General features: G+C 43.7%; 1 protein-coding gene across 2 annotated transcripts; it reads right to left on the bottom strand.

Annotated features, from left to right (window-relative positions):
* Window positions 1–294: 294 nt before the first annotated feature.
* Window positions 295–4958, bottom strand: LOC123444707 (protein PIN-LIKES 6-like). Of its 2 annotated transcripts, none has more exons than XM_045121518.1 (12): window positions 4663–4958; window positions 3786–4035; window positions 3527–3606; window positions 2801–2925; window positions 2588–2709; window positions 2203–2430; window positions 2028–2102; window positions 1832–1932; window positions 1657–1709; window positions 1331–1525; window positions 753–889; window positions 295–646 (listed from the first exon to the last, which is right to left on the bottom strand). In XM_045121518.1, the coding sequence occupies exons 2-11, from the start codon at window positions 3981–3983 to the stop codon at window positions 768–770; spliced, it is 1299 nt and encodes a 432-aa protein (XP_044977453.1). In that variant the 5' UTR covers window positions 3984–4035; window positions 4663–4958; the 3' UTR covers window positions 295–646; window positions 753–767. The 2 variants fall into 2 exon arrangements, with proteins under 2 accessions (XP_044977453.1, XP_044977452.1); XM_045121517.1 differs by having other exon boundaries at window positions 768–889.
* Window positions 4959–12938: the final 7980 nt, after the last annotated feature.

Genomic DNA, 12938 nt, shown 5'->3' with positions numbered 1-12938 from the left:
CCAAGGCGACAAGGAGGGCGAACCGACACTGGAGCCAAGGCGATAAGGAGGACGAACGTTCTTGACGACGCCCAGTCTTGCTGACTCGACAGGTCCACGCAGGAGGAATTTAGCACGGTTTGTTTTCGTGCCAAATTTCTTCCCCCGACACCAATTTCAGTCCAAACCGATGAAAAACGAGATTTGATTTTTTAGCACCGACGAGAAAAAGAGGCCTCGTAGGCCTGTTGGGGGCGCGGCTGAAGATGCCCTGAGCAACAACCACAAGGACAGCACAAAAGGTACAATACGATATACAAAATACGCTTTCATTCAACCGAATAGATAGATCATGGAGTGCCCAAACTATTTGAAATGCGGATCCAAAAGTTTCTCAGGGTGACCTAGTAATAATATGGGCAGGCACAAGCTGCCGCGATTCTCGTCCCTCTCGCGGCAGAGAGAGGGGGGACAAAATTAACATAACGGAAGCATGTACACAAAGATGGGTACGAGGAACCCATTATCTGTACCGATACAACTCGTACCTCCACAGCAGCTGCCACCATGGCTTCAGTAGCTATTGTACACTTCATGACACTATTATCTTCTTCCATGTTTTCTCATGGTATCTACTATTTGCGGATGTTCCAGTTCAGCACAGTATCTGTATGTACATCAAATAAGAGTGATTCATGAGCGTCAAAAATCGCCGTTAATCCACACTGCTGCAGATGAGAGCGCAAAAAAGAAGAAGAAAATAACAGGCATACAAGGGAGCGGCGTACTTAGAAGAGCAACGTCAAGTAGAAAATAATCCACCCCGCCATGGAGAACACTGCAAAAATGTGCACCCAGAACAAGATCGCGGCTGATTCTTTCCCGCACCCTCTTAGGTTGGCAACGGCACCTGCAAACACAACAATCTTTCACCATCAGATTCCATAGCGTGGTTTGCTAACATGCAGCACATGGTAGCCTCACACACACTGTCCCACTGTCTCTTATATACAGATCTCAACCAACAAAGCATTATTGGAGTATTTTAAGGTTTATTGAACATGAACACATGATGGTTACTCCCTAAGTTCCTAAATATAAGTCTTTCTAGAGGTTCAACTAATGGACTACATACGGATGTATATAGACATACTTTAGAGTATAGATTCATTCATTTTGCTTCATATGTAGACACCTAGTAAAATATCTTAAAAGACTTATATTTAGGTACGGAGGGAGTAGATGATAAGCACCGAGCCTTATTTTCTCAACAATCAAAGCATTATTGGAGTTTATAAGGTTTTTAAACAAGCTGGTAAGTGATAAGCAGCTGGCCCTTATTTTCTCATACCTGAGAGCACTGAGGTGGGCATCGAGTGCTGCAGTAGTAGGACAAACTTGAACATTTTGTCATCTTTGGGAATGAAACCGAGTTTGTCAACTAGCATGACGATGCCAACCCCGGCAATTGGAACCAAGATCAGACGTGCAAAGATAATAGCAACGGTGGTCCGCACACCAAGTCTCTTACTCCCTTCACCGGGGCCTGTTGAATAAACAAAATGGCTAGTGTTAAGATATGGAGAAATGCATCTCCACACCATATAATGGCAATGGTTGGGGTGACGTCAGTATAACACGATTTCTCAACAGTTTCAAAGGAAAATAGATTCTTACCATCAACAAGATTACCCCCCACAGCAAGCAAAATGCATGGAATCATAGCTTCCCTGAAAATGAGAGATAGTAGTTTAGATAATAGAAGACATCATGTGTAATATAAGTTCTGTAATTTTACTGGTGCAAGGTCCGTGTATATTGGAAAAGGAATCTGAAAGCAGGACGCAAATACCCAAGAATGAGACAGCTGTCTGTGAAGAAGAATAGAGGCGCATCATCTGTGAATATCAAACCCTTCAAGACTGGAACAACACCGATTCCAATTGCAAAGACCTGTTCCATAGTGTAAAATTATTTTTCAAGCCACAAAATGCAGAGATATTTTTCCGTAATAATTGCTAGTAGAATACATTCCCATCGATACATACAGAGGCAATAATGGGTGGCTGAAGAAGTTGCTTGTCTTTCAGGAATTTCACCACGCATCTAACACAGCTTAGCACCTGTGACAACAGAACACAATTATTTCCATTGCAATATAACTGTATCAAACTGAATGAGAAAAGGCCAAAGTGTATATGAATCACTGCTGACATTTCTTACCTTTGATCCTAGAGAAGTAGTGCCTTTTTGATTCCCCTCGACAGCTAACAAAGGCTCCTCCTCAGGTACAGTACTAGTGTGAGTGCCTGTTGGATATTTACCAAGTTCAGGCATTGCGTTTTCTTCAGATGCCAGAACCGGAAGCTTCTCCCCTTCACCATCAAAGGTCTCTCCTGGTGGTGGAGAAAGCATCTTGAACACATATGTGTAAACAATAATCGCACCAACCTGCCTCAAGTGAAGAATTCATTCAGCAAATGATCTCAAAAAGGTTCATATTCCTGATATAAATGCTGAGCTTTTATTTTCATATCCCAAAGTAATTGTCCTGACTACTAAGTAAAACACTGAACACATGCAACTCCCGAAAAGAAAATGCACATACCCATTGACCAAATGAAATATACGCATTTCCATCTTGGCTGCATTTTTCAGAGTCCCCAAAAGGATTGGATGGGTCCCGACATAATGCTGCAATGAGAACCAGAGGTATATTTCCAATGTTCCCTGTGTCAGAAAAAACAAGCGGTCAGATCCGTACCGGATAGAAGAACCAAAAATGAAATGCAATCTTTTTGCAAAAAGAAGGAAAGAACACCTATTCCAATGTGGATAACAGTAAACTTGAAGTATGGATAAGGAGGTCGGATGATAGACGCCACCACAAAGCCAATCAAGGATCCAGACACGGCACCTACAACAATATTTACTGGAATATACCACCTACAAAGTACAAAAAAGGAGAGAAAATGTCAAATAGGAAGAACACAATCATGGCAGAGTTATTGCCAATGGAAAAGGCTAAAACAGCAAAAAAATAAAATACTGTATGGGTTTCAAAGATAAAGCTTATACAATTCTAACAAGATGAATATTGACAGTAACAATGGTAATTTGAATACTCTAGGTAAATGAATGCACTGAAATAGTTTCTCTAGTGATTTCCATATTTCAGTATATGGTACTAGAAAGAAGTACTGACATTAAACTAACCCAGGAATTTCCATGTTTCAATTCCATTCTAACCCTTAAAATTCCAGTGGAATCAATTAACCTAACAACATACGCTTTCTTCACTCTTGGATGGTACCCCTTTTTGGTTTTTGCATTTATTTTGAGAAACCTGGAGTCGCGGGAGCTAATTTGTCGTATTCGGAAGCTCATGACTAAAAATTGTCAGCATATTCAGTAATAGTAAACCGCTGTGATATTTTGACTAATCTAATAATAGTAACAACATTACGGTCAGTAGCTCACACGACAAAGCAGAGTTACTGAATTGCTAAAGAAAGAAAGTAAGACATCATCGAAATGCAATCCTTACCACTGCACCAACTTCTCGAGAGTGATCGCGCTGCCCAGTTGGGAAAATATAAGGCAAGGAAGTAGAAGCGAGAACACAAGCTGCACCAAAGAGTCAAATATGTAAGTACCACGAAGCTATAGCTAACAGCTTCCTACTCTGTAATCTGGATAACACCTAGCTACCGTTCTTCAAGGTGACAGGTGCAACCACAGGTCTCATTAGCTAGGCATTAACCACAATTCACAAAAGAGAGAAGAGGCAAGGAAAAAAAGCTGACCCCGTTGAGAAGCTTGCGGCCGTTGGGCTGGAGGATGTTGACGTACTTGGTGGCCATGAGGAAGCCCATGAAGCAGACGGTGAAGACCTTGGCGATAGGCAGCACGGCGTACTTGAGCATGGAGAGCACCGAGGTGTCCGTGGAGCCTCCCTGCGCCGCCGTCACCAGCGCCTCCATCAGCGACCTCCTCTCCATCATGGCCTCGCCCAGAAGATTGGCTCGAGCCCTCACGAGCAGGACCGACGCGATTCTGCCATCAAGGAGGACTTATATAGAAGGCGAAATATAGAGGCGACAGCAGGGAAAATCCGAGGACTGCTTTTGACGCCGGGTGCCCCAAAGATGGCCCGACTGGCACAACGCCGTGCCGGACCAACCAAGCTCCGGCGCTAACTACCAGTAACAACCTTCCGGTTCGCGCAAAACCGCGCGGCGCACGGCGGCTGATGCGTGGGGAGAAGAACTTCAAATCGAATCGGGGAAAAAAATACGGAGGGAGTAGTAGATTCCAAACGGATGACGGGATGGATTCCCGAGCGCGTCGCTGGTTGTCGCCACCGAATTCGGTCCGGCGGGGGATCCGGTTCCGCTGCAGTGGCGTAAGCATCCCCGCCGACCCCGTCCGATTCGTCACGCCACGGCCAACCCACTCCCTCCACCCAACGGAAAACCACTCCCCCACCAAAATACACCCGCACGAAAAGCACTCCGCGGAAACCTCAGAGCTCAAAGCTCGGACGCAAACTCCCGAGCTAAGAATCCCAAATCAGCGGTAGGAACCGCGCAGACAGTCCAATGCGCCCGGCCACGGTCCACGGCGGCCAGCGTCCGCGGAGCAGACGGTCCAAACGAGACGGGGATCAGCTGGGGAACTCACCACGAGACCGGGGAGGCGAGGCGATGCGCGCGCGGAGGGGAGGGAGCCGAGCCGCCGCCAAAGGCCGAACCCGCTCCGCCGCGGGGTTGGAGCCGGATTAACAAGGCAGGGGCGGAGAGTGTGATAGGAATAGCGGGGCGCTGTTTGATTCGCGGACTCGTGGGAGACTCGGGAGGGATGAATCTGGCCGCGGTCTCTCTTTCCGTTCGATTGGGGGGCGTAGGTGGGACCTTTTTTCTCTCGCTTCGGATGCTGGCCGGTGGCGCTTGCGCTTGCCTGCTTTTTATATACTCGCACTCCTCTTTTGGCCGGGGTCCGTGGCGGAGGGGCTGCGCTGCGGGAGCAAAGAGGCACAATCAATCGCGCAAGGCGTGACGGACACTCCGTACGCCGTGATCCGGAGGCGCGTCTATCCGGCTGCTCCACCCGGCGCGATGTTGCCGCGGGTCATCCGGCCAGGTGGACGCTCGAGATAATAGCCTTTGTTTCTTCCTCTCTTTTTTTTTTCTTATTTCTTTCGGATTAGCTTTTGCGTTTGTTTTCTTCCTTGCTCTCGCGTGTGCTTGCAAATTGGATTTCTCTCTCGCATAGTCTCAGGGGTTTTGTCCTCGATACGAGTACCTCGATCCATGTTGCATAACCTCAGTCTCTTATATAGACAAAATGTACGGAGATTAACCCTTTAAAAAAACAGAAAACACCACGCGCGAACTCGGCCACAACCCGCGTGTTGTCACGTGCGTCTGAAGGGGGGTGTTGACAAATACTATCACGTTGCACCATCATGGTGACTAACGACCGCGTGAGGTGCATGCAACTCCGGGACGGTAACGATACACAACCTCAACATCACGCTTGTCCTTACTAGAGATCTAAAAACGGTCATTATTGAAGGGAGGCCCTTCTCGCTGCCCAAGCCACAACGCCACACATAATAATCCTTGTGGTGCTAAGCCACTAAACACTATGCTATTGAACTCTACCTGGAGATTTATGCGAGGAAGGAGTCTAGAAGATGGGGATGCTCGACTGAAGAAAGATGGCGTCATGAGAAATGATTGCATTCAAGAATGATAAGAGGTAGGAAACACGGAGGACGATGAAACTAGAGGACAAATTTGACGTGGAAAGTAGGTGTGATTGTTTTTTTCGGTTCTGATATGTCGATGCCGTATGCACATGCTTGTTTTTGTATCCTCTTTTGGAGTTTATGTCATCGTGGCATTCCGTACGGCGTGATCTGGTGGGGCTATTGCTCCACTTGGTTATCGCGTATCGACGGATAGTTGATAATGTTCTAACTTTTTCTGCTTTTTCCTCGGTGCTAGCGTGTGCCTACAAATGATTTATGGCGTAGCTCTTTTAATTCAAAATCCACGATCTTGCACTAGGTTAGACTATAGTAAAATCCAAATATGGTAGAAACTTCAGTAGTACGATCATACTATCTTATGCATAAAGTCACCATGAATGTTGTTAGCCATGAACTTCAGTAGTACAACTATACTATCTTATGCTAAACTAGATGATGCCACTCACGTTGCTTCGGGATTTTTTACCTTCTTTGATAAGACCCAAAGAAAAGCATACATCAGGTGAATGAAAGAAAATACAACATCTAGAGATCCAATATATATTGTTATTCCCATCTGATTTAGTATTACATGTAGACATTCCTAGCCTCCGTAGACAGGTTGGCTTGTAATAATACTGATTTTTTTAGTATAATTGATTGTCTTATAGTGGATTGAAAAGAGGCATTATTTCACATGTATGCAAATATTCAAATTCATATAGCCAAGTCTTACCCACTTGGGAAAAAATGGACATAAAACTTAAGTATAGCCACATGATAGTATACAACTATCAAAAGATGGGGGACCAAAAAGATCCATGTGGAGGAGCTCTAAGGGCCTCTTCGAGTAATTAGTAGTCGTGGAGCGGTGAGGCATCTCATGTAGATTTCCTCAGATACAATCACGGTCTTTGGCAAAACTAACATTTGTTACTCCACGAACATGGTCCCCATTGAGGATACTTTGCAAAGATCTCATATTTAAATGGGATAAACGGTGATGCCAAAGCCATCCCACATCAACTTTAGCCGTTAGACATGTTGCGGTCTTAGTGAGATTCTCTGAGAAGTTGACCACATAGAGACCCTTCTCAACATGTCCAACATAGGCTACTTTAAGAGTGTTGCTCCACAAGAGGGCCACAATATTAATATCAAAGAACGTAGAACAACCCATGAGTGCAAGTTAGCGAATGGAAAGTAAATTGTATGCAAGGGTCTCAACAAGCATGACTTTCTAAGTGGTTAAATCTCGAGAGATCGCCACCTTGCCAAGACCCAATACCTTTGATGTTGTAGAATCGCCAAATTATACTTGGGTGGCCATAGATGAGTTAGTTTGAATGTCCACCACCAAGTCCTGGATTTTGGTCATATAATTTATTGCTCCACTATCAAGAAACCATGAACCTCCTCCGGAAGCAAACTCCTACATAAGATCAATGCTTGGTTTTAGGTACCCATTTTTGAATGGGTCCTTTGATGTTAGTAACAAGGGTCTCAGGGAACCAAATGGACCATTAAATGTACTCATAAGGAGAACTAACAAATTTTGCATAAACATGCCCATCACTAGCATGGCATAAAACATAGGAAGGGTTAAAATCGCCGACTTTGTTGGAATGACTGGCATTGCCCCTTTTGGCCTTACCACCCATCACTTTGTTCTTTTATCCTTAGGATAACCCTCTCCCTCCTTGACAAATGCTTCTTTAGTAGGGAGAGCTTGCTTGGTCTTGCCTTTCTTCTTGGATTTCTTCTTCTTTGACTTGGGGACAAACCCAAGTCCCTCCTTAGACACAACTTCCTTTTGATTGCTCAAAAGGTCGTTGAGGTTCTTCTCGCCTTGATACAAGTCATAAGGCCCTTCTCAAGTTGCTCTTTCAACTTGGCATTTTCCTTCACAAGGTGCACATGCTCAAAACAAGGGTTGGAGGCATGAACATTATCAATTAGCACAAAGGGAGGGCAAGTGGCTATTTCCATAGTGAGTTTTTCTTGGAGTTGATCATGAAAAACCTTGAGGGAGGTGTGAAAAAATTTCAAGGCCTTATGAGCCTTGTCAAGTAACTCAAACTCCACTTAGAGTTTCTCATGGACAACCCCAAGTTCATCATTCTCGATCTTAAGAACACAAGCAAGAACTTGAGCATGATCATGATCTTTCTTTCAACATTGTGTGACTCCTCAAGAGCCAAACGAAGACCTTGCTCTTCCTCAAGAGCATGAGAAAGATACTTGATCTCATCGGCATACTCACGGCTATGCCCTTCCATCTTAGTGATGGTGTCTTTGTGAGACTAAATAATATCATTGGCCTCACTTAATTGTTCTAAGAGAGCGATGATGTGCTTCTTTGTCCCACCTTTGAGTTTACGCATGAATTTTTCAAAGGCATTATCATCTACTTTTACCTCCTCTTGTTGATCCACACTATCCCTTGAAGATGGAGTAGTAGATATGGTAGTTTTGTTGTTGGAGGTTACCTTGTTGGTGGATTCGGCCATTAGGCATTTGGTGATGGGGATGTGGTCCTTGTTAGGGAGTCGAAGAGCGACACCATGGTTGGGAAAGAGGTGGAATAGCCATGGAGGCCGTTGCCATCCCTTTGGCACGAGCATCATCATCATCATCATCATTGAAGTTGTACTCTTCGAGCACCGTCAACCCCTTTTGTGGCACCATCTTCATGATGTAGTTCTTGTTGGGGAAGGACTTGCTCTTGTCCTAGCGAATGAGCTTGCCTCCATTCACTTTACGCTTCTCATAAGGGCAATCTACAACAAAGTGACTTATATTACCGCAATTGTAGCATGACCTCACTCGTTGCTTCCATTGGATCCACTTGAGAAATTGGTCTTGGTATTTCTCTTGTTGCCCCAAAATTGCCTTGATGCAATAGCCATGTGCTCGTGGTAAGCATATTTGGTGTCTTCAGGATAGAACTCTTCCGTCCGGTCAAAGGACTTTGAACGTTAGATTTTTCTATACGCACACTTAACGGTCAAAGGCTTTTGATCGGACAAAAAATGTACGTAAGGGCATTTATATAACTGCACTTAACGGAAGAAGGGCAAAATTGAGCACATTTCGGAATTAGGGGCAAATTTGAGTAGTGGGATCCAATCAAGGGCAGAAATAGAATTGTCCCTTGAAGCAAACCCTCACAAGATCAAGTCGGTGACTTCACTAGGTAAGCTGGCTAATGTAAACTAGGTCCAATGCCTCGCAGGCTGATATGTCCATTTTGCATCATGCTTTCATGTTGATATTTATCGTTTTTTGGGCTGTTATTACACTTCACGGTACAATACTTATGCCTTTTCTCTCTTATTTTGCAAGGTTTACATGAAGAGGGAGAATGCCGGCAGCTGGAATTCTGGCCTGAAAAAGGAGCAAGTTTGAGATACCTATTCTGCGTAACTCCAAAAGCCGTGAAAATCAACGTGGATTTTTTTGGGGATTTATAAAAAATACCGGGCCAAAGAAGTGCCAGAGGGGTGCCAGTAAGGGCCCACAAGCCTGCTAGGCGCGGCCACCCCCTCGCCGCGCCTAGGGGGCTTGTGGGCTCCCAGCTGGCCCTATGGCTCCCCCCTTTTGCTACAAGAAGGGTTTCGGTCTGGAAAAAAAATCAGGAGGAGGCTTTTCGGAGGATTCGCCGCCGCCACGAGGCGGAACTTGAGCAGAACCAATCTAGAGCTTCGGCAGGACGATCCTGCCGGGGAAACTTCCCTCCCGGAGGGGGAAATCGTCGCCATCGTCATCACCAACAATCCTCTCATCGGAGGGGACTCATCACCATCAACATCTTCATCAGCACCATCTCATCTCCAAACCCTAGTTCATCTCTTATAACCAATCTCCGTCTCGCGACTCCGATTGGTACTTGTAAGGTTGCTAGTAGTGTTAATTACTCTTTGTAGTTGATGCTAGTTGGATTACTTGGTGGAAGAGTTTATGTTCAGATCCTTGATGCTACTCATTACCTCTCTGGTCATGAATATGATTATGCTTTGTGAGTAGTTACTTTTGTTCCTCATGACATGGGATAAGTCATGCTATAAGTAGTCATGTGAATTTGGTATTCGTTCGATATTTTGATGTGATGTATGTTGTTTTTCCTCTAGTGGTGTTATGTGAACGTCGACTACATAACACTTCACCATTATTTGGGCCTAGAGGAAGGCATTGGGAAGTAGTAAGTAGATGATGGGTTGCAAGAGTGACAGAAGCTTAAACCCTAGTTTATGCGTTGCTTCATAAGGGGCTGATTTGGATCCACTAGTTTAATGCTATGGTTAGACTTTGTCTTAATTCTTCTTTCGTAGTTACGGATGCTTGCGAGAGGGGTTAATCATAAGTGGGATGCTTGTCCAAGTAAGGTCAGTACCCAAGCGGCGGTCCACCCACATATCAAACTATCAAAGTAATGAACGCGGATCATATGAACATGATGAAAACTAGCTTGACAGAAATTCCCATGTGTCCTCGGGAGGGTTTTACCTCCTATAAGAGTTTGTCCAGGCTTGTCCCTTGCTACAAAAGGGATTGGGCCACTTTGCTGCATCGTTGCTACTTTTGTTACTTGTTGCTTGCTACGAATCATCTCACCACACAACTACTTGTTACCAATAATTTTAGTGCTTGCAGATATTACCTTGCTGAAAACCACTTGTCAGATCCTTCTGCTCCTCGTTGGGTTCAACACTCTTACTTATCGAAAGGACTACGATAGATCCCCTATACTTGTGGGTCATCAAGACTCTTTTCTGGCGCTGTTGCCGGGGAGTGAAGCGCCTTTGGTAAGTGAAACTTTATAAGGAAACATTTATATAGTGTGCTGAAATTTATTGTCGCTTGTCACTATGGAAACTAATCCTTTGAGGGGCTTGTTCGGGGTATCTTCATCTCGAACGGAAGCACAAAGAGTTGCTCCTCAACCTGCTACACCTACTGAAAATATTTGGTATGAATTTCCTTCTCATGATGATCGCACCATGTTTGACACTTCTTGTACCGGTTCTTTTATGAAGAAAGATATTGACTTCAGATGGAATTTATTGGACAGAATTAAACGCAACTCTGAAGATTGGGAGCTTGATGAAGGTAAGGAGTCATGTATGAATTTCAAGTTTGATAGCATTAAATCCTTTGTTGAAACAAATACTTTTTGTGACTTTAGACCTAAGTATGGACTTGACTGTGAGATAGTAGCTTCATTGTGTGAATCATTTGCTGCTCATATTGATCTCCCCAAAGAGAAGTGGTTTAAATATCATCCTCCCTTAGAAGTCAGTGTAGTTAAACCCAATCCAGTTGAAGAGAAAGTCATTGCCTATAATGATCCTGTTGTTCCCAGTGCTTACATTGAGAAACCACCTTTCCCTGTTAGAATAAAGGATCATTCTAAAGCTTCAACTGTGATACGTAGAGTGTACATTAGAACACCTACACCCCTGAGCAAATTAGATTTGAACCTAGCATTGCTATTATCAAAGATCTCCTGTCTGACAATGTTGATGGCCATAATATTCACTTGTGTGAAGATGCTGCTAGAATTTCTAAACCACACGCTAGAGACAAACATAGGCCTGTTGTTGGCACGCATGTTGTTTCTGTTAAGATAGGAGATCATTGTTATCATGGTTTATGTGACGTGGGTGCTAGTGTTAGTGCAATACCTCATCCTTATATGATGGAATTAAAGACGAGATTGCACCTGTTGAGATAGAACCTATTGATGTCACTATTCAGCTTGCCAATAGAGATACTATGTGCCATGTGGGAATTGTTAGGGATGTTGAAGTCTTGTGTGGTAAAACGAAGTATCCTGATAATTTCCTCGTTCTTGCTACCACCCAAGATAGCTTTTGTCCCATCATATTCGGCAGACCCTTCCTCAATACCGTCAATGCTCATATTGATTGTGAGAAGCAAACTGTCACTGTTGGCTTTGAAGGTGTGTCATATGAGTTCAATTTCTCCAAGTTTGGTAGACAACCTCATGAAAAAGAGTCGCCTAGTAAGGATGAAATTATTGCCCTAGCTTCTATTGCCGTGCCTCCTACTGATCATTTAGATCAATACTTGCTTGAGCATGAAAATGATATGCATATGGATGAAAGGGATGAGATAGATAGAGTTGTCTTAGAACAATATCCTATCCTTAAGAATAATTTGCCTGTTGAACTTCTAGGGGATCCACAACCACCAAAGGGCGATCCTGTGTTCGAGCTTAAATAGTTGCCAGATACTCTTAAGTATGCTTATCTTGATGAAAAAGAGATATACCCTGTTATCATTAGTGCTAGCCTCTTAGAGCATGAAGAAAAGAAGTTACTAAAAACTCTGAGGAAGGACCGTGCTGCTATTGGATATACAATTGATGATCTTAAGGGCATTAGTCCCACTCTATGCCAGCACAAGATTAAACCTGATCCTGATTCCAAACCAGTTTCTGATCATCAAAGGAGATTGAATCCTAAGATGAAAGAGGTAGTAAGAAAAGAAATACTAAAGCTCCTGGAAGCAGGTATTATCTATCATGTTGCTCATAGTGATTGGGTGAGTCTGGTGCATTGTGTCCCTAAGAAGGGAGGTATTACCGTTGTCCCTAATGATAAGGATGAATTGATCCCACAGAGGATTATTACTGGCTATAGGATGGTGATCGATTTTAGGAAATTGAATAAATCCACTAGGAAAGATCATTACCCTTTGCCTTTTATCGACCAAATGCTAGAAAGACTGTCTAAACACAAACACTTCTGCTTTCTAGACGGTTATTCTGGTTTCTTCCAAATACCTTTTGCACAATTTGATCAGGAGAAAACCACTTTCACCTGCCCTTTTGGTACCATTGCTTATAGACGTATGCCTTTTGGCTTATGTAATGCACCTGCTACCTTTCAAAGATGTATGATGGCCATATTCTCTAACTTTTGTGAAAAGATTGTTGAGGTTTTGATGGATGACTTCACCGTTTATGGGTCTTCTTTTGATGATTGCCTCAGCAACCTTGATCGAGTCTTGCAGAGATGTAAAGACACCAATCTTGTCTTGAATTGGGAGAAGTGCCACTTTATGGTTAATGAAGGCATCGTCTTAGGACATAAAATTTCTGAAAGAGGTATTGAAGTCGATAAGGCTAAGGTTGATGCAATCGAGAAAATGCCATACCCCACAGATATCAAAGGTATAA

The sequence above is a fragment of the Hordeum vulgare genome, chromosome 3H (assembly GCF_904849725.1).
Source record: "Hordeum vulgare subsp. vulgare chromosome 3H, MorexV3_pseudomolecules_assembly, whole genome shotgun sequence".
Lineage (NCBI taxonomy): Eukaryota > Viridiplantae > Streptophyta > Magnoliopsida > Poales > Poaceae > Hordeum > Hordeum vulgare.
Note: the sequence above shows the minus strand (reverse complement) of the source record. Positions and strands in the feature narration are given on the sequence as shown.